The sequence below is a fragment of the Channa argus genome, chromosome 5 (assembly GCF_033026475.1).
Source record: "Channa argus isolate prfri chromosome 5, Channa argus male v1.0, whole genome shotgun sequence".
Classification (NCBI taxonomy): Eukaryota; Metazoa; Chordata; class Actinopteri; order Anabantiformes; family Channidae; genus Channa; species Channa argus.
The window spans coordinates 17,678,036-17,698,922 of NC_090201.1; the positions used below are offsets into that span (position 1 = coordinate 17,678,036).

Sequence of the window (20,887 nt, forward strand, 5' to 3'; positions counted from 1 at the left end):
TTGCAATGCATCAGTGTTAATGTTCCAACAGTTTTTTATTATTAGAATTTAAATGACTTTGGTACAGTGCTTCTGTACTCCTGATACTTATCAAGCTAATCCCACTCTCCTCTCAAATTCACACTCCTAGCTACTTTAATTAGCATAGTGCCAGTCTAGAAGGCAAGTAGGGAGGGAATCAGAGAGAGAAGGAAAAGAAGAGGGGAAGGAGAGACGAGGAGGAGGTGTGAGGGTATTGCGTGGTATGAGACAGAAGAGGATTTGTATGTTGAGGCTGGTTGCATCACCCCTCTGTGTTTTTGTGGATATGAAGTCAGCAGCACATTTTGTTTTGTCATTATCTCAGCTCTTGGTATTCATCTACCGAATGTTGCAAATTGGCTCCTGAAAGGCGTCACATATTCAGTACTTGTCTTTGACAAAATAATTCATGGTGGATTGTCTGAACGGGGAATTCAGAAATACGAGTGATCCTATTTAAGAGAAACAACACAAGGAGCTTTTTACTGCACCACAGTGTCACGCATTTACAATGTTTGGAATATGTAATATTTAAGATCAGTGATAACTGCAAAATACCTCCATATCAATAGGAATCGATTTTGATTGACAGTGAATGGAAAGTAAAGCCAATGAAGGCAAACTTGAATGGAGGCTAAAAATGTGTTACTAAGTGTTATGGTTGCAGGTTTGGTATCTTTTGCTGGTTGGAAGTTCATGTCTAGAACCTCCTCCTCTTTTGCTATAGAACAACCTTCAAACCTTCCTCTTTTGTTTCATTATCATGGCTGAGCGCACTTCTATAAGATGGGTTACTGCTCTTCTATGCCACATCGTACCCAAAAGTTTTTCCTCATTGATCCAGAAATGCAGTGCAGACTTATCCAAGCACACTAGATGCAGGGAAACCTTTTAGTCCATGAAAACAAAAGAGAAGTGAGCCACGTGAATTCAGCTGCACAGTTGTAGGTAGATAGAGATATGGAGGAGTGCTGCAGCTCTCTGTACTGCAGAGAATTAAACCGGATTGGGGAGAATCCGTGGTCCAAGGTGACTTTGTGATCAGCTTCCAGAGCACAGCCTCAAATCCTCAGCTTCAGGCTGTGTTAGTCTGTGTGAGAGCAGATGTGTGTGTATGTATGTAATGTATGCATGTGTGTGATAGTGTATGGGCCCTTGTGCACGTTTATCCCAGGCGATAAACGAGAGTCTGATTGTTAGAGAAACTCACTCAGTTTGTGACACTTGCTAGCCAATTGTTGCACTTACCCATCTCTTGTTAAAGTGCCTTACCTATGTTAAAGTGGGTGCACTGCCCCCAGTATCTGTTGAAAAGTTGTAGACTCAGCATTTTATGTTTAGCATGTTTTCTGTTGCAGCAAACCTCTTTAGATTCTAAGATTAGATTATATTGCCAATTCCCACAAATAATGAAAATTGCCTTTATATGTTATGAGTTTTTCTGACAACTGAAAGGACTGGATCAGACATCCATGAGTCCTAAAAATTTTATTTAAAAAAGTGATACATTTAACAAGACAAAAAAATACTGTATTAGATTTCAACATAATAAAAAAAACATTATTAATCGTCTGCACTTATATAGCGCTTTACACGGCTTGTCATTCACCCATTTGCACACACAATCACACACTCGCCAATGGGGGGCTGCTCTGCGGCTGGCCAACGCTCACCAGGAGCAACTAAGTTGGGGTTCAGTGTCTTGCTCAAGGACACTTCGACAAGTGACTGAGGAGCCAGGGCTTGAACCAGTAAGTGGGGGGTTGGTGGATGACCGCGCTACCTCCTGCACCACAGTCGCCCCAGTGCATGTTTCCAGATCAGTCAAATGACAAATTACCAATGAAAGCCTTTTACATTTGCCAAGTATCTCATAGCAGGTGCTTTTTATGGTTCCATTTTATAACACACAGCCCATGGCCAGGCTTGAGAAAGATTGCAGTTTGGGCGTAATAGCACAATATATTTAATTTTACATTTAACGAACACTATGATCTTTCCCTTATCTCAACCAAAGGGATGGTCAGAATGGAAATCGACTGATTACTGGTTGAAAGAAGCATCTGTAACATATTTCTTTATGATCTTTCATCTAACAGGACACTTCAAAAACAAAATTACATTCTGCAAAGATGTAAATACAAAACAATCTTTGTGTTTGATTGATTTTATTAGCAAGATTGTGCAATATACAGCAGTTAGTGGTAAGAAATACTGGTTTATTTTTACACTGTTAAAACATATGTTTGTAAAAAAAACAATTGTACTTATAACACTGCATTGTACTTTAAACAATAATCCTAAAGTTATGACTGAGAGATTGCAGGGAAAAATAATGACAAAGCAACATGGAGTTTAAAAAAAGGAAAATGGTGAAAGGCAAAAAAGTAACTCCAGCACTTATGTGTCTTGTGTCTGCCATGATGAAACACCTCCTTTCTAAGCTTGGATGACAAAGGGGAAGGAAGTTAAAGTGAACATAAAAGAAGGGTGGGGTGAGAGGATGAGGTCGGAGGTGAAGTGGCACTGCGGGGTGGGGTAATGGGGAGTGTGTGGAAGGCAGGGGTGTGCCCCCCGTACCCGGGCAGCTGTTTGTCTGGCCCAGTAGGAGCTTAGTTCAGACCTCGAACCACGCTCCACTACATCCCAATAGCAGAAATTTCACCGGAGCCACACACAACATTTGTTTTGGAATAGATGTTGAAGGGATTCAAACAGGGTCTTTACATGGAATCAGGCTTGAGATAAAGATTTCCTGTTGGTTTTCTAGTTGCATAATTGAGTTTGCAGACACAGTCATTGCCTGTTGCATTTCATTTTCTTTCTTGTTAGTGCTCACATCTAAACTGAGCTATACACGGAAAAAAAAAATCACTGGGTCTTTAGAGGCATTGACTGTGTGGGAAAAGAACCACATTCAAATTAAGATCTTGGTTGGACTGAGATCCCTTGTAGCTCTATACTAGTTTATATGTATGTTTGTGTGAGGAAAAAGAGGCAGCCCCCAAAAAGCTGTGCATGTCGCTGTGTAAGTCTCCTTGAAAGTGTCCCTCTTTAAGACCTGTTTAAAAGGGACGCCCCCTCTTTGTGTCCACTGTTCTCCGTGGCGTATGGAGGGGCTTTTGTCCCCCTCTTTCATGTGCTCTCACAATAGCCTGGACCGTTTGAAACACAACAGTAGATGAACTGCACTGACAGTGTATTAAACTCTGATGAATTGCCTGTGCGAGGCATAGATCAATGTCCTTCAACCCTTAGCACACAGTGAAGCCCAGTCCTTGTCTTGGTTAAATGGAACAGGTTGCTGGCTCTTTTCAAAAGAGCCTGATTATATTCATGTTTTGTTGAAGCAGGAGCCTTTTTAAAATGTGTAAATCTTTGCTTTTCAAAAGAGACCTATTTTCCCCCTTTCATTCAGAGAATTGACATTGTGTGTTTGTGCTTTAGTGCTGCGCATTTTGTGAGGATTTTTCTATGTGCAGCCATAGACCTGTGTCTTACTCTAAAGTTAAAACACTTTATTTAAACTGACATTAAAGTATTAAAAAATAGCCACATTTGAATAGCACAGTAGTAGAACCAACTAATGTTTCTGTGTGGAGAGAAGTGATGGCCACTCTCAATGCAACTTAAGAGGTTAACAAACATACTTGAGGTGTATTATGTGGAGACTTGTGGCCTACCTCTGACCTTTAAATGACTTCTTCTCTCTGAAGGGGGCTTAGGGCAGCCTGTTTACACAGATCACAGCTTCAGCCACTTAAGAGCAGTAGGGATGGACCACTGAGCCTCTGTGGAAGCTCCCACAGGGAAAGCAGACTCTCCACTAGAACCACCACTCACACTAACCGGCAGATTAATCACAGGTGGCAGCACATTCAGCAGAGTGTCTGTTGGAGGCAAATACTCATGACTTAGGCATAAATTGACTTTTAGAGCATTACAATCTGCAGAAGTTACGCATTTGGAGCAGAGAAGGGATGAAAATACAAAGAATTGCTTTTATAAGACTTTAATTTTTCCCATAGGTGTGGTTCAGCAACAGGCGAGCTCGGTGGCGCAAGCAGGCCGGGGCCAATCAGTTAGCAGCCTTCAACCACCTGCTTCCTGGAGGGTTCCCTCCCACAGGGATGCCAACCTTACCTACGTATCAGCTACCAGAGTCCGGCTACCCCAGCACTACCTTATCACAGGGTAAGGTTTATAACTACTCTTTGTGCTCTATGTTTAATCTTTTTTGATTATATTAGTGGTGTTTATTTGTGGTATGCTATCCATATTTTCTGTTTGTAATATTAAAATTAAAGATGAACCAGATGATGCTTGTAAGAACCGCGTAGCAAGTAGTTATCGTTACTGTGGTACAGAAACCAATTCATTCCTGTCCTTTTCCTGTCTATAGATCTGCTAATTGAGTAAAGGATTTGTACAGAAGAAGAACATTGATTTTTAAAATACAACTTATTGAGCTTATATTTTGAGGATTTCCATTGGTCTGTTCTTCTTTGCAGAGTTGTATTCATATTTCCCTCAGTCTTATCTAACCTGTGCACTGTTTGTAATTTTTTGCTGTCAGAGGGCAGCAGTACATTGCACAGACCCCAGCCCCTGCCTCCATCCTCCATGCACCAGGGAGGTCTAAGTGCTGACAGCAGCTCTGCTTATGGTCTCTCATCCAATCGCCACAGCTTCTCCAGCTACTCTGATACTTTCATGAGCCCTTCAGCATCCAGCAACCACATGAACCCTGTTGGCAACGGGCTTTCCCCACAGGTCAGTCCAACAAGCTTCGCTTCTGTACATCTGCTACTATAAGTTCCATTTTAGGTAGATGTCACATTTTTCATTCCACAGTCTTCCTCCGCCCCTCCTCCTTCTCTCACTGTTCAGAATATGTAATTTTATTTGAGTGAAATTAAAATTCAGAAACAGCATGTTCAGCAAAATAACTGCCAGTCGGGGCTTTTATATTCGTCTTCCAAAGCCCTGGATTTATTTTAGCTACTCTAAATTGCTACATTTGTAAAACAATTGGATTAACATCAACAAATTAAAATTCATCTTGATAGTACCGCTTGTACTCAAGCTGCTCCAAACAGAGGTTTTTCGACTTTCCTGGGACATCTAAATCCTGCGCAGCACAGTGAGAACACATGCAGACGAAATAATTAACTAAAGCTTATAAATGTAGACTCATAATCTTCTTCACGTAATTGTCTGCAGCTGGAAGACTCCAATGCTATGTGTGATTTTCTCCTCCTCACTTTTTCTGTATGAAGTTGATAGAGTGCAATTTACAGAGTGACAGAGGCATTAGGCTTTTTATGGTGACAGAGGTGTCCACAATATCATAAATTTATGTGAATGTTAGATATTATATGAGCAGGTTTGTTTTTTTCCTTTTGTGAAAATATCTGGATTTCTTGTGCTAACCTCTTGTGACACCTCCATTAATGGGCACTTAAATGTGACTCTATGCTAAGGGTTGAGCTTTAAGTAGCACAGAATGAAAAATGATTTGTATTGATGCAAAGCGTGTGTATGGAGTGAATTATACACAATTACCCATCAATACTGGCCAGTCTTGCCCACCCTCACCAACAAGATGTGGTTAACAGGCAGAAAATAAGATTGAAATGGTGTGTAAAGAGTTGAAAATGAATTTCAATGCTGCATTTGTCCACAATTACCCCGTCGTTCACACGTGTTTTATTGGGAGTTTTTTTTCTTCAAATATTTCTCAAAGCAGATTGGAAACATTCTTGGTATTACCCTCTTTCTTCAGAGAAGAAAGAATTAAGGATTTTGTGACAAAAAAGAGATTTTCTCTCCTGCTGGAGCGACGGAGGATAACATGGAGGCTCACAGCGTGTTTGATTGTTAATCGTGGCACAGGGGCTTTAACTGCTAATGCTCTGACTGCAAACCTGCAGAAAAACACCAGGAACATGCAGTCTTTTTTTTTCTGTCATTAATGGCTCTCTCTAATACTGGCACGGGGTACACGGTCGCATTCTCTCTCTCTTCACAGGGATTCAAGAATGTGCTGGGATATTAAACATTTCCTGTCATAGTGAGGATTAGGACAGGAGCCTTTGGGCAACTGTACAGCATGGATTTTCAATATTCAATTACTCTATCAAGTGGGTTTGTTGAAATTCATTTCAAAAACCCACCTGAAATCCAGTGTGTTTGTTTTTTTTCCCATTCATTTATTTATTTTGAAGTTAAATTGTGGATTTTCTTATTTCATTTTTTGGCAGGGGGGCAGGGGCAAATGCATGTGGTGTGGATGTTTTGATGTGTCACACCATGTTTGCACTGCACAGAATTGAAATGTATTGAATGCATGCAGAATGCTGTGTGGCATTCCTATCAGTCTCTCAGCATGGAGATGAATGTTCCCACTGACAGCAGAATCAGAGTTCACTCTGTGGTGCAGTGTCCTGCTGGGCTGGGCAGCCCCTCTCCATCTTTCCCTCTCTTTCTCTTTCTCACTCTCTTGCTTGACAAACACAATGCTATCCACGACATAGAAGAGTCACACAATGTTCACACTCAGCTTACCTTGGTCACATAAGACATTGTTCTTTTTTTGCCTTGCGTTTAAACAAAATTTACTGGAATAGACACACATTTGACACCTCAGAGTTTATTTTTCATGATTCACAGCATGTTTTTCTTCTCCTATTTCCACTTCTCTGTAATGGGAAAAAGCAACACAAAGAGAGTTTCTATCAAGATGGAAATGAGAATTTGATATTGTAAGTTACAGACGGCATCTGTTTGCAGGAGATATGCATGTGCATTGGTATGTGAGAACCATTTTTTCAAGTGTCTGGCATTGATGGCCTAGTGGTTGCTGTAAAGATTGACAAAAATTCTCTGATTCCCAGTAAATGGGCTGTGGTGGCGAGATGCCAAGTCTGTAATGGAATCCTGCAGCGTTCAGCAAACCCGACAGGAGCTCACGTCCATCCCAATCCCATAACCTATCCCGACAGCACACATTTTCCCATTACAGGCGGTGGAAAAGCCATCCACACTCAAACTGGTTGCTGTCATTGTGGGATATACAACATGTTTGGCTGGTTGAGGGAGGCAGCATATTAGAGGTGGTGAGAGTGAAGCTGTGCATGGCTGGACAAAATGTATGAAACCAGAAGTATGTTTTGTCATTGCCCTTGTTACCTTTAGCAGCACAGCAGGTATTGGAAAGCAGAGGCAAGGGCAAGGAGGACAGGCATTTCAGTATTTTTCCAGGATCTTCAAAGATTTCAGCATTTTTCTGCCTATTCATTAAGATCTTTTTTCATTTTTAACACATGTATGTCAATTGAAAGAGACATTTGTTTCAACCTCTTGAATAACTATTGTGATGCTTCCAATTTGGAATTTCTAAACTGTGACTAGAAAGAAAATAAACAATATTTTCAACAGTTGGACACACAGCTGATGAGCTTTCACTGCCAACACACTGTCATCTCTTAAGAATGTTGAATAAATTCAAGAAAACATGGTAACATAAAGCCCTAAAGAGCCTTTTAGATACTTTTTAAATGATTCTTAAATCAGTGTTCATGGCCATTGCATTTGTAGGAAGACAGTTGGGCTGATTCGTCATTGTTGCATGACAGGGACACCTGCTGGGAGAGGAAAGAAAACAACTGCATTGCACTGGAGAGCTGAAGCCATGCAGGAGAAGTTCAGTGCCAGAGACTGGGCTTCACTCTTGCAATGTTGAATGAATGTTGTGAAGATGACAGTTGTAAGCCACTGAGCTCCATGTGTTTGGGGGACAGGGGTTTTATTCCTGTTTGATTAAGGAAGTTTGCAAAGTTTTTTGAGGAATTTTTTTTTCTGTTTTGCAGTTTTATGAAAGTGTTGTGTGTTTTGGAATGACAAGGATGTGTGTGTGTGTGTGTGTGTGTGTGTGTGTGTGTGTGTGTGTGTGTGTGTGTGTGTGTGTGTGTAAGGAGGGCCTTTGGGCTGTGTGAGTGGGCCGGCCTCCACACATACACACACACACACGTACACGGGATCAGAGGCAGAGCGGCTCTCACCCCTGCCTCCCTTTGATCTGTGTCCCCAGGCCTGCCTGCCCGCGCGGCGCTGCACCGTACCACGCACGCTGACACCATGCTCACCAGCGACTCCCCACAACTGTCTGAGAGAGATAAGCCAGGGGAGACTCCAAACTGTGCTGCTGCTCTTCCATTAGCTAGCGCAGACGCTTCTTTTTAAAAACGGGATGAATTATTTTTAAGAAGCAAGCTCTGCCGATGCCAAAAAAAAAAAGGGGTAAATGTACGGAACAATCTGCAGCTCTGGCTTCATTCCGCCTCCCTCCCTGACTTCTAACAAGCCATTCTGCACCTGAATACCAATATGAGGGGGAGATTCATGTAGTCCCCCACATTATTAAAACTTGGGCATTAAGCCTCTCACCGGGCACTGTGTCAGCTGGCAGGCTCCACTGACAACAAATCAAAGGGGATGAGCACATAGCCTGCATTCACAGCTCAGCCACTCGCAGAGCAAGAGGGGGAATACATACTGGTTAATTAGAACTCCCATTAAAACAAATACTGTTTCAATTTGGCAAGTATAAAAAAAGATGCAAGAGGCTTTCTGAAAAAAGAGACCTGCTGTTGGCAGCTGCCAAGAAAATCCAGGGACTGTAAATCATATCCACTGGCTATACTGTTTCTGCACAGATTATTAGTGTTTGCTGTTGTTTTGCAACACTTTTGAACTCTGAGGAAAGATTCTCTCTCTGTGACACCAAAAATGTACCTCTGTTGCGCACCGGGGCTGTTGTGCTGCATTCATGTACCTTAACTGCAGAGAGTTATATCTGCAATCATGGTAGTTTTTATGATTATGACATAAGTAATTGCACTTTTTTTTTTGTCTAAGCATGAAACCTTTTTTCAGGCAGGCTGCATTTGCGGTCTCAAAAGCTGAGACAGTACTACAGTTTACTAGCCATCTCTATAGCTGGGCCATTTGTTGCTCACTCTATCTTTAAGGTCTCTCAAGCACCCAAGTGGAGCCATCTTGCTTGTGATTCCAAATATTTTAGGATGGAGCTTTGTGTATTCAAATTCTATTTTTCACCTACCAACCTCCCTTCTCTCAAATTTGGCTTTTTGTCATCCCATGATGCCTTGCCAATAGTGCTTCCCTCTCTCTCCTTCTCTCTCTCCCCACCTTCCTCTCTTGCTCCAACTCTCCCCCCAGGAGAGGCAGCTCTTCTCCCTACGCCCAGATGAAAGGCTATGGCGGACAATAAAAATGCTATTTAAATGCAAGGGTGTTTGTGTGCGGGTGAGAGATATTTCCTGCTGAAAGTGAGCTGCTGCATCCTGATAAATAGTAAATATAAGGGAATGTGATTTACATTTATCTTGCAGAGGCAGCCAATATGAATTTCAGTAAATCCTAGAAGATGGGGATTTAAGGAGGAAAATGACTGAGACTGATTCACATGCTGTGTGTCCCACGCAGTTGAAATGCCTATAAGGTGTAGAGTGGTACTGCCTTTATTAAAGTATAGGCACAGACATCGATCCTATCTAAAATACCTATTACATACAGACATTCACTGTGTCACATGCTTATCTGCAGAGATTTCCTGACACATAGGCTTATATTTTGAAGGTGACTTGCACTGTAGTAATAACAATAATAATAATAATCATCATCATTTGCAATAGCAGGACCTTTGGCCAGACTTTTCTCATCAGGATCACGGATCAGGCCGCAGGGGGTTATGGAATGGCTGGGTAAGGAGGTCTGGTTTTGTGTGAACCTGCCCTGATGGCCAGAGTTAGGTTTGGGATGTTGTCTAGCTGCATGTGGTTCCTGTTAGTTCCAGATGCCACTCTGACAGGTGCATAACTGTGATTAATATTCTCTCTGACTTTTTGTTTCACCCACATTTTCTCATTCTGTCCCTTTTTCTCTCTGTCTCTTCCTGTGTGTCTCTCATTTGTTTCTTGATTCTGTCCCCTTGTCTTCTCATTTCACTGTATTCACCTGCTCATAACCCCTTTGCAATGTTGATCTCACGGTCTCAGTTTTCTTAGCATTTGCAAAACAAAAAGCTAAAAAAAAGTGTTTATTGACAGCATGTGTCTCTTTCTCTCTCCTCTTCTCTTCCTCTTGACAATAAGACCAGAATATGGGAGGTGGTTAGGTCCTCAGCTGGTTGTCTCATGCAGCAGTTCAGTCTCCAGCTGAGAGCTATTTCACTATTTATTTACATGTAATTATGACTATAAGGTGCAGATATTAACACTGTCAAGAACAATTTGACCTGACATTTTTCACTAGACCTGGCCCCTGCTGTTTTTAGCAAACATCCCCCTCCTCTCCTCCTCCTCTTCCTTCTGCTTTTTTCTCCTTTACTCCCTCAATCCGCCTCGATTTCCTTCTGTGAGCTGCTTCTTCACACACACAGTCCCTGTCTCTCTGAAACCATTCTCCTGGAATCAGAAAATCTGCCGTTTAATTTAGAAGAGGCATTGATGCAAGGTGCAGAGAGTTGAATCTGTGTGTGTGTGTGTGTGTGTGTGTGTGTGTGTGTGTGTGTGTGTGTGTGTGTGTGTGTGTGTGTGTGTGTGTGTGTGTGTGTATTTTGCAGGGGCCTCTCTTGTTCTTAGTGGCTGAATCCATCCCATTGTTACTCAACCATATCACTAGCAGGGCAGAGAGGATTGCTCTCCACACGTTCTCCATTTGCAGCCCAATAGATGACATATTAACCTCTGGTTAGTGCAGGGCCAAGTTTATAGCTTAGACTGTTGGATGTCTAGGAGGGAGGGGTACTTTCCGTCAACTTGAGCAGCTGTCCTTTTTCGAATGTTAATATGAGTTACAGTGGACTGCAGATGATTTAGTTTATATTATATTTCCAAGGGAGTGGGTTTGGGGGTGGATAACCCTGAAATAAATGTGAATTTTATCACATTTCCACTTGTTTAGACTGTCTTTGTATGCATGAAACACAGATGCGGGATGGCATGTTGTCAGGAGTGACAGCTTGTTCCAGTGCCTGCTAATCGTCCTCATCTGTGCCTGACTTGTCAATGCCCAGATTCTGTCAGTGCCAATCAGCCACTTAATTGAACGCAATTAGTACCCCCCAACCCCCCATACACACCACGTTCTTCAAAGGCCCATTTCTCTCCCTCTAGTGCCAACCCCCGCTCCCTTCCTCCCATTGTACCTCTCATTCTGACTCTGTCTCTTTATCCTTTGGTGCTGGTGGAAGACACTTTTCAGTTTTTATTAATGTGCCGCGGCCAATTAACACAATGGCATGCAGGCCAGAGCCCATCATCTGCTGCCTGCCACCATCCCGGCTGTCTGCTGCGGCCCCACGCCACCCCTCACACCACCTCCACCGTGACCAAAACGCTTTAATTCAATTTATGCAATCACTGTTATTTTTAAATAGTCATTTTGTCTGCTCAGATGAGGGGCCTTACTGCCCGCTGGGCTGGCCCTCTCATGTGAAGGATGGGGGAAGGGTGGGACGTTACGAAAGCAGTAGTCAACTGACTCGGGAGGGAAAGTCCCTAATATTTTCATTTATTATTTACTTCTATCAGTTTTGTTTTGTTTCAGGTTATTAGGTGCTTAATTCTGATGTTTTAAACATGGATTTAAACAAGGACTGAATCCCGTTTGGCACTAAAAATGAAACATTGTCAAACATCTAAATTTGTTGCAGAAATATACATCTTATTTCATTCTATATTTGATATTTAGTTTTCAAAGTCAAACTGTTTCCAGTCACTGGATCTGCGGGACTCCTGGGTCACAGAATTAAATACTATTCTCTTCTCGTAATCGTGCCCTCAGGACTGGCCTTCAAATATTGATCTGAAATTCAGTGTCATCACTGTGGATCTTTAATCATTCTCTGCTGAAGCGAGTATCAGCCAGGCAGATCTGCTAAGGTGCAAGATGCTATTCTGCACCACTCAGATAACTTACAGACATTTGGAGTGCTCATTTTTCCCTGTCTGCCCCTGTGACCTCTGCCTAACTTAAAGGTACATCTTGGGGGCATTTTGATTTGGGGCAGAACGGGGAGCTATCGGTGACAGAGGAACTAATCCAGTCTTGCGCAGATTAAGAGTATTTGTGGAGTGGGGTGTCTTGGCACTGGTGCTGGGAAAGGAACAGAAGGGGTGCCTATCAGCTCTCCAGGCAGGCTAGCCCTCAGGCCAGCACAGTCCTACAGGAGTCTTTGTACTTCCCAAAGCCTCCACTTTCCTCTCACTCACTCTATATCACTTTCTCCTCTCTTTTCTGCCCCCCTAACCCTTTTTCTATAGGCTATCATATTTACACCGCTCCTTATCCTCTCTTTACACTTTGTATTTTGGATGTTTTAATTCAGTGCAGGAGGGTTACTATGTGATTTCACATAGTCACAGGTTTGATGCTTATTGACAAACACTACCCATTTCATCATTTCACAAGAGTTAAATTGTTAAAGTGCAATAACACAGACCTATTTTAATAAAATGCAGAATGTTTGCAGCCATTCTGTTTACTTTTTCCCCCTGTGTTTTATTTAACATTTTCTTGAATCACTTCCAGTGTTTCTCTCAGCTCTATCTCTGTCATGTTGTTTTATTCTGGAAATCCAACAAAGAACAACTCGTCAAACATTCACACAGACAAAAAAAATGTAATTTGTCTGTTGAAGAAATTAGGGAGGTATGAAAGGGCCTCTTTTTGTGTCTCAAGTCTGCTATTTATTTATCTGAAAGGATGCACATTGTATCAATTTGCACTTCCCCATTTATTTCGCCACAGGCTTGAGGGCTCAGAAGTTGAGAGAATTAATTACTTTTTTATTATTATTTATAAAGTAATCTATCTATAGAGAGGGAGTGGGAAAAGGAGAGGGTGAGTGGGGAGGGGGGTGAGAGAAGCAGGGAACGCCCTGGAGCATTGTCCTTTAAACTAGGTCCTGGCTCACATTATCTCCCAAACCAGCACTCACACATCGTCAAACAACAAACGAACTCTGGGCTGCTGAGGACGCTGTATGCAAGAGAGGGAGGTAGGGGGGAGAAGAGAGGGAGGGAGGTAGAGTGAGATAGAGAAAAGCAGGCCAGAAGTATAAATTCAAACTCCACAAGTCATGCTTAAAGTACCTATATACTGAAATTTAATTTCAGAACCAGCCCCATTGAGTGACAGTTCTTATTAAAATACTGGATTGACAAAAACCAGCAGATATATATTTATGATATTTCACATCAGAATTTAATGTGTGTAAAGTTTTGTTTAACAAAGCTTGTAGTAACAGAAGCATGTGAAAGCATACCGGTGCAAATGTTTTATGAGCTTATGTGTCTAAATATCATTTAATGTTTGAATTAAAAATGAAAGAATTGTATGGAAATTTTATGGTGGCAAACCCTGCAATAAAAGTGATAAAAGTCAGTAACATAAGATCTGTGGCTGAAGAACTAATAAGACAGTTCTGAGTGGTGTTGAGAGGCTGAAGTGACTCTTATAAGTCAACCTGGCACACGATAGATGAATTTACATCTGCGTACCTTCATCAGATTGTTAGGATGGTTCGGTGAAACTGCACTGATTTCTGTTTGGCAGTGTGAGACTAAATAAAACTGACACAGCGCTCACAAAACCTTATTACTCCAGACAAGTTTACCTTTCTCCCTCTAGCAAATCTTAAGTAATTAGAAAGAGAATCTTCCTTTTTCAAGAAGGACCTCTGAAGGATATACATCCTCTCAGCTGTCAGACTAACACTTGTCAGACTCTAAAGTGTCCTACACATCTTAATTCACTAAAATAGAAAAACTGCAACAATATCAATGATAAGAAGTCATATTCTTTTGAAGAACTTTTATAAGCGTGAATAATAATCGAGACAATTGTTGGCTATTCTATTTCATAAAGAAGCGATGTAATCAAACTTCAATTAACCAATGACTAAAATGGACTTATGCCCTCTAGCTGTCTCTCTCTGGACACTTAACAAGCTCCCCTCATCACTTTCAGCCAACCATCAGCCATACATATACTCCTCTCAGCTTCCTCAGCGTGTGCAGCTCAGGTCCATATGTGAGGAAGCTTTACATGTGTCCAGCATGAAGAGAGCCATGAATCTCCCTCTTATGGATACATGTCACATGCTTTGTCTGCAGATGTGGAGGGGACGGTGGGGGTTTTCCATACTGATAGAATTAACATGTGGAAACAACTAACCAGCTTTTTTGTTTCTGATGTGCCTTGAGTGCTTCATATTTCCTTGGAGACATCATCTAAAATATGATTAATTTGAAGAATATGGTTAATTGTCCCTCTGTGGGATATTCTTGGCTTGGTGCATTATTTGTGGACTGTTTGGCAAACATACGTATGCGCGTGTATCACCCCTGTGTAACCACCTCTATGATGGGCTAATTGGTTTAGCAGCCAAGGGGCCAAAGGCCAGTGCAGCATAGCAAAATTCAACATGAACCTGATGTTGAAAGGAAGACTTTCCTGCTATAGGAGGGAAATATGTGTGGGACAGTTCTCTTTTTACCACCCCTCCCACTCCACTTTCCCCTTTTCACTTAAAGAAACTAGCAGAATAAGAAAACAAAATTCTTCACAGTGTTCCGTGGCACCGTGCTTCACACTGGAGTAGCACTAGTAGTAATCTCTTCCATTTTAACATATTTTGAGACCATCTTCTGACGAATGTCTCATGCTATTACATGAACCTAGAATATTGAATTGGAAGCTTTTATGCAATATGAATAATATACACGCTGTAATATTCAGGCGAGCCCCAACCTGCAGTATCAGCGGGCCCCTCGGTAAAGGTTTGTGGAGCCTACTTTGTGTGAGGATCTGAAGCGATCATTTACCAGTTCCAACACCATTACTATTCATGAGATGGGTAGGCTAGCGGCAAAGGATTAGGGACTCCCTTGGTGCTTGTTGTGCTGTAGGCTCAGGATCAGGCCTCAGGCTCCAGGACAGGGGCTGTCTGGCACTGATGTTGGGTCTATTATCACCCTTGGACCCTTCTGTCCCAAAGCAAAACACTTACTGGCATCAACAGCTAATGGAAACAGTCTCTCTTGTTCCCTTTCTCTTTTTTATAACCTCATCACACTTCTCTCTGTCCGTCTATCCTTCCATGTGCTTAAAAAAAAGATGTGGAAGTTTTTCTCTTTCCCTATTCCAAAGTTGAAATTGTGTATTTCTATTGGCATCTTTACCGTGAAGTGCTAGGATGGCACTATATTTGCTGGGAAAAAAAGCGTTCCTTCCCTCAACTCTGTCAGTGCTTTGATCCTCAATTTTCCAAATTTCTAACATCCTCCGTTTCCCCTTTTCCCCTCCCAGGTGATGAGTATCCTGAGTAACCCCAGCGCCGTACCCTCCCAGCCCCAGCACGACTTTTCTATTTCCCCCCTGCACAGCAGCCTGGAGAGCTCCAACCCCATCTCAGCCAGCTGCAGCCAGCGCTCTGACACCATCAAGAGTGTGGATAGCCTGGCTTCCTCCCAGTCATACTGTCCCCCCACCTACAGCGCCACCAGCTACAGCGTGGACCCTGTTACTGCAGGCTACCAATACAGCCAGTACGGGCAGAGTAAGTAAACTCTGCATAAACATTTAAATACTGTGTCTTTGTTTATTTACTGATGTACAAGTAAGTGTGTTTTTTTGTCTTTTCGTGCTACAACAGCAGATCATTTGATTCTGTTCTCCTCTGAAGTTGACTAAATTTAGAAAGCCTATGAAGTAATGCCCAGCTCCCAGGAAAGAGGAGCTGACCTTTGCACTCTGGTTAGCAGAGGCAGACACGTGCTCTTGATAAAGACCCCCCTCCCACCACCACCACCCCCACCATCCTCCTAGAGAGCTGCCTTAGTCGCACCCCACTCCACTTGGATGGGAAAGAGGAGAGGGCCACTTCAAAGAATGGCACACCCTCAGGGGCCACAATGTCCTCTTGCCCACCTCTCTCTCTCTTCCTCTTTCTCTTGCACACACACATACACACACCCTTAGGGCAGGAAAGAGTTTGCTTTATTAGATTAGCATAATTGACTGATGCTGTCACAGTCATTCATAAGAGGTAAAACGAAGCACACTTCCCCAACAAGTCAACCAGCACCAGCTAGCCAACATTGTTTGAGTTTAAATACAGGTTTTAGTGGTGATTTTGCATATTGCTTCTTTTTTCCAATATTTGTTTGTGTCCTGCTTGCATGCGAGCGTGTGCCAATCTGTCACGTTTTGTGTGTGCGTACCAGCGTTTTGTCAGCAGCAAGAAGCTGATGGCAGTGCGGATGTGAGCTGATGTGAGGTTAATTAAGATGGTGATTGAGCACAGTAGATGGGTAATGAATGGAGGAGAGAGGAGAGAGCTGCTGTCTGAGGATGAAAATGATCGGCCATGTGGAGTGTGGAGGGCATGAAATCAGAGATGCCAAGTGTAATGAAGACTGGCACACAGAACACACATGGGGACCCGTGTGAGTGACAGCATGGAGACTTTACCAGGATGCACATGCTCTGTGCCAGCAGCATGCCAACCTCAAACAAGGGATTGGGGAGGGGTTTTTATCTTTCACTCTCTCTTTGTGAATTGTTTTTCATTTGACTCAGTCGCTTCTGCCACAACTTATTTCAGCCTTAATCAGAGGAATGAAATGAGAGTGAATAGGACATATGTCTCAGGCATCCAACGTCTGACAGTTTTATTCTATCTGTTTATTTCTGTGTAGCTGCCGTAGACTACCTGGCTAAGAACGTTAGCTTATCCACCCAGAGAAGGATGAAACTTGGGGACCACTCGGCCGTGCTGGGACTCCTGCAAGTGGAAACGGGACAGGCCTACTAAAACCCTTGGGACACACCCCTGACTGCTCTCCTCATCTTCTGCCACCTCTTTCCATGCTTCATCAAGTCTGGAGTCCAAATCCAGCTCGCCTTTCTGCTGCGCACTATGCAGCCCGGCCATGACATGGGTGCACAGACACGCAGCCTCACTGTGTACCTGAGAAAGTGGCACTTGTGGGTATGACATCCTTTTTCTGGGAAAGGAACTAAACTTTTCACGCAATCCACCAGGCGGCTCTGCACCCCCTTGTCACACTCTTTGGGCATCTCTGCCTGCCCCCTGCACTCCTAACCTGCCCTACACCCTTTTTTGTTTTACTCAGAGGGCCAGACAGGACCTCAAGTGACCTGTTAATGGTCGGCAAATTTGGCCAGGGTTCTTCTTTGACACGGCTGCAGTTCAGCACATATTTAGAGCCATCAACAACATGTACTTTGACCTTCCTGTTCATAGTAGTTAAAAAAGCCAATATCATTTGAGTGACTCTTATTCTTGTTCCTTTTTGATATTGTTAAGATTATTGTTGCTGTTATATGATTATGGTTAATGTGATTTATGTTGTTCTCCGATTCCATTCATATCTCCTTTCTCTGTTAGATGTTGGTGTGTAAATCACAGTGAATGAATGAGAGCATTTGGGACCGAGTGTCTGTGTGCATGTTTGCGTGTCGGCACAGACACAAAAAGAGGATGATTGTTTTCCAAGCTGCTGTTCCTCTGCCTGTTCCCCGAGCTCTAATGTCTGTGAGTGGTTTGACCTTCCCACTTTCATATTCATCTTGACATTCCTAAAGAACTTGGCCACTCTGTGGGAAGTCTGGCTGGATGGATTCTGCAGGGAATTTAAGCAGCATTTTGGCCGCCAATAGCTTTCCCCTTCTAACCTCCATCCCATCCTTAGCCGTAGTCCATGGGGAGGCGGGCATTGTTTGCAAAAACAGGATTGGGGAAATTAATGTATTTTGTTTAGAAATATGGACCTTGCCAAGGAGGGCTAACTCAATTCCCCCCCCAACCCCCCCGCTGTTCCCAAATCCCATCTGCCTGGGAATCCTGGGTGACTTAAACAGTGTAAAGCAGATTAAATCACACAAATATCATTTCAGAGTTAATTAACAGTGACCCTTCCCATTACAAGCCACAATTTCTGTTTTACAGAGTAATTGCCACAAGTTGTAAATGCGCCTTCAGTCGGTTTCCACTAAATAACATTCCTTTAAAACATTCCTCAGGCTCCATTTACAAGCACACTGTAAGCATTCCACTGCTTTCTGTTATGAGATTAAAAAGTACACAAGCTGTGCCATTCACCTGCACTCTGGAAAACCATATAATCCAGCCAGTAGTAAAAGGGCACAGGTAATACCACTGATTGCCCCTCGCCCTCTCTGGTTTGGACTGGAGCTCCCCTCTAATCCTCCACTTTGACTTTCTCACTGAAATGTACAAAAAGAAGAAAAAAAGTTTAAAGAATAGTGAATATGAGACATTTGTATAGCACCCGTAGTTGACTTTTGACACGATCCAGGACCAGCTGTTCCCTTGAGATGTCTGTGATTGTTTGTTTTGTTTTTTTCTTTTCTTTTTCATTGGCATCAGTGTGATATTGATGATGTATACAGAATTGTTCCTTTTATCTCAAGAAAGAATTTGGTCCTTAGCCACCTTCACAACTGAAAACTGTACAGTAGCTGGAGCAGATTGTGTATTGTTTGTTTATAAAGAATATGTTTTATACTAAAACAAAACTATGTTGAGTGGTAGGTATGCAAGGGATCTGTGGAAGTTTGATTTCAGTTTCCTTAAGTGGCTTGTTTTATGTTGACTTGGATTTAATTGTATTTAATTGGTTTACCTGTTCTGACCAAAAGTTTTGTTTTTGTTTTGGGCCCAGGTAAGAATGAATTTGTATAAATTATTGAAATATAAAATTCCATAAAAAATGTTACAGTTAAAATTATATAAAAGAGGTCAGATCCGTCTGAGCTCAGTGGAAAGTTTGATGAAACAGACACACTACCTGGACCACACTGTATATTTACAAAGGTGGCTGGATGAATCATCTTCACATGTCAGAGCATTTTGAGGGTGTTTTTGACATCCTGATCTTACAGGCTGATTATTAGTGCAGACCAGACTGAACTGGACCGTGGACATAACACTCCTGAGGCTTTGGTGTTGGACTCACTGGTCTGGCACGGTGATGATGGAACTGGTGAAGACAGCCTCTGCTCTGGGAAACTGAATCAAGTCACATTTGATTCGTGGACCACTAGGACTTCAGGAGAAAAAGTCAAGTATCTCTGACTCCACACTGAATCATAGCAGCTACTACTGCTTAGACACCTCACTTGTGTATATTTTAAAAAGGAAGAATTTTAGGATCGTCTTTAGTGTATCAAACCCATTTCTAACACTTGCATCAATAAACATTTGGATATTTAAAGCAAACAACTCCTTATCCCCTTTCCTGTCTGTTTGACCCTTAACCTGTTTAGTTGCTTTCTGACATCTGTGCTTTGCTTTACTCCTTTTTCTGTTCCGCATGTGTGTATATTATCATGGTATAATTTATTCTGCTGTATGAAGTATTAGAGTAGTGGGAAACTTGTATTGGTATTTACTACCTTCAGCCTGTTGGTGTGTTTACTGTAACACTGGCGTAACTGTTATCAATTAAAGATCCAAAACTGATTGCTGCAATTTGTGTCTTTTTTTTACCATGTGCTAGTTGCATGCCTGTTTTTAACAAATTACCACATAATAAACATTATTATATCAAGTGTATGAGGGAACATACTGTTTGTGCGCATGCATAAGTCTATGCAAATTCCCTGTGCCTGTGTGTATATGTGTCTTCTACTGTCTGTGTGTGTATCAATGCAGCCAGCAGTTCAGTGCCGGTGATTAGGGAGTGCGAGCCCAGACACATCAGACTGAGAGTGCATCTAGTTGCAGCTGTAGAATGTTATTCATTCTGCCTGCTGACCAGCAGCACTCTCTTCTTCCGTCGCTGACCGGGGAATGTTGTCTGCAAATCTCTGCGGCATGGTATGAATGTGGGGGACCAAACCAGTCTGGTAATGAAGCTTAATGTTACGCGTGCTAACAGGGAGCTTTTTCACTTTTCCCCAGCAGCAGCACTGCTAAAGGTATGTGGAACACGCCATAGGGATGTTCATTCAGTCCCGACTGACTTTTAAGACATTTGAAACATGCCGGTTATGTATGCAGTCACTGCAGCTATAACATGTCTACACAATCCTGTGTAAATTAGTGAAGGCAGCAACTCATGCCAAGTTGTGAGATCTATTTAAATTTCACATAAAACTAAATAATAACAAGTACTTTACTGTTCATTTGCAATTAAATGAAACTAATTAAAGGCATCACTAATCACAGTTTGTATTTGGAGATAAATTTGATGCTTAATAAAGTAAGAACTGATCTGAATAAACTTCTATTTAGACTGTTATCACGAGGTAGCTACTATTCATCTCTCCTTCTCTAATATTTGAGAGCTTTGAACAGCTCAGTGAGTATAAATAGATACAGAATATTTAGTATTCCTCTTGGATTTACAGATCCAAATCAACTACAAACTGCAGTGTTATCAGCACATTATATCATCAAGGCTCAGTTAAATTTGATGCAAATAGAAAATTCTCTTTAGTGTCTAATTACGACACACACATAAAAAATAAAACAGTGTTTGTGGGTTCTGGAGAAGCATGTCAATGAGGCAGAAAGAGGGTCAATTACTAAATCAATTCCAAAGCATATTTTCTATATGAGTTCACCCTGAGGAGATCCTCTCAACATATTTGTTGTTTGGTAGCTCTTCGCCTGCTGTCTGTCATCCCTCATATATTCCTCTAAAAGTTTATGTTCTGGTTGTCCAGATTAGACCTTGGCATGTGCTATGGTTGTCCCCTTTTCTCCAGCTTGTCTCCTGAGGTG

At 42.1% G+C, this 20,887-nt stretch overlaps 1 protein-coding gene across 2 annotated transcripts in view; it reads left to right on the forward strand.

Annotated features, from left to right (window-relative positions):
• Window positions 1-19,621, forward strand: part of pax7a (paired box 7a) — a 44,087-nt gene extending 24,466 nt beyond the window's left edge. For both annotated transcript variants that reach the window (XM_067505756.1, XM_067505757.1), the window contains exons 6-9: window positions 4,050-4,215; window positions 4,598-4,794; window positions 15,421-15,670; window positions 16,812-19,621. In XM_067505756.1, the coding sequence (XP_067361857.1) occupies window positions 4,050-4,215; window positions 4,598-4,794; window positions 15,421-15,670; window positions 16,812-16,927 (729 nt within the window). In that variant the 3' untranslated portion in view covers window positions 16,928-19,621. The remainder of the gene's footprint in view (window positions 1-4,049; window positions 4,216-4,597; window positions 4,795-15,420; window positions 15,671-16,811) is intronic.
• Window positions 19,622-20,887: the final 1,266 nt, after the last annotated feature.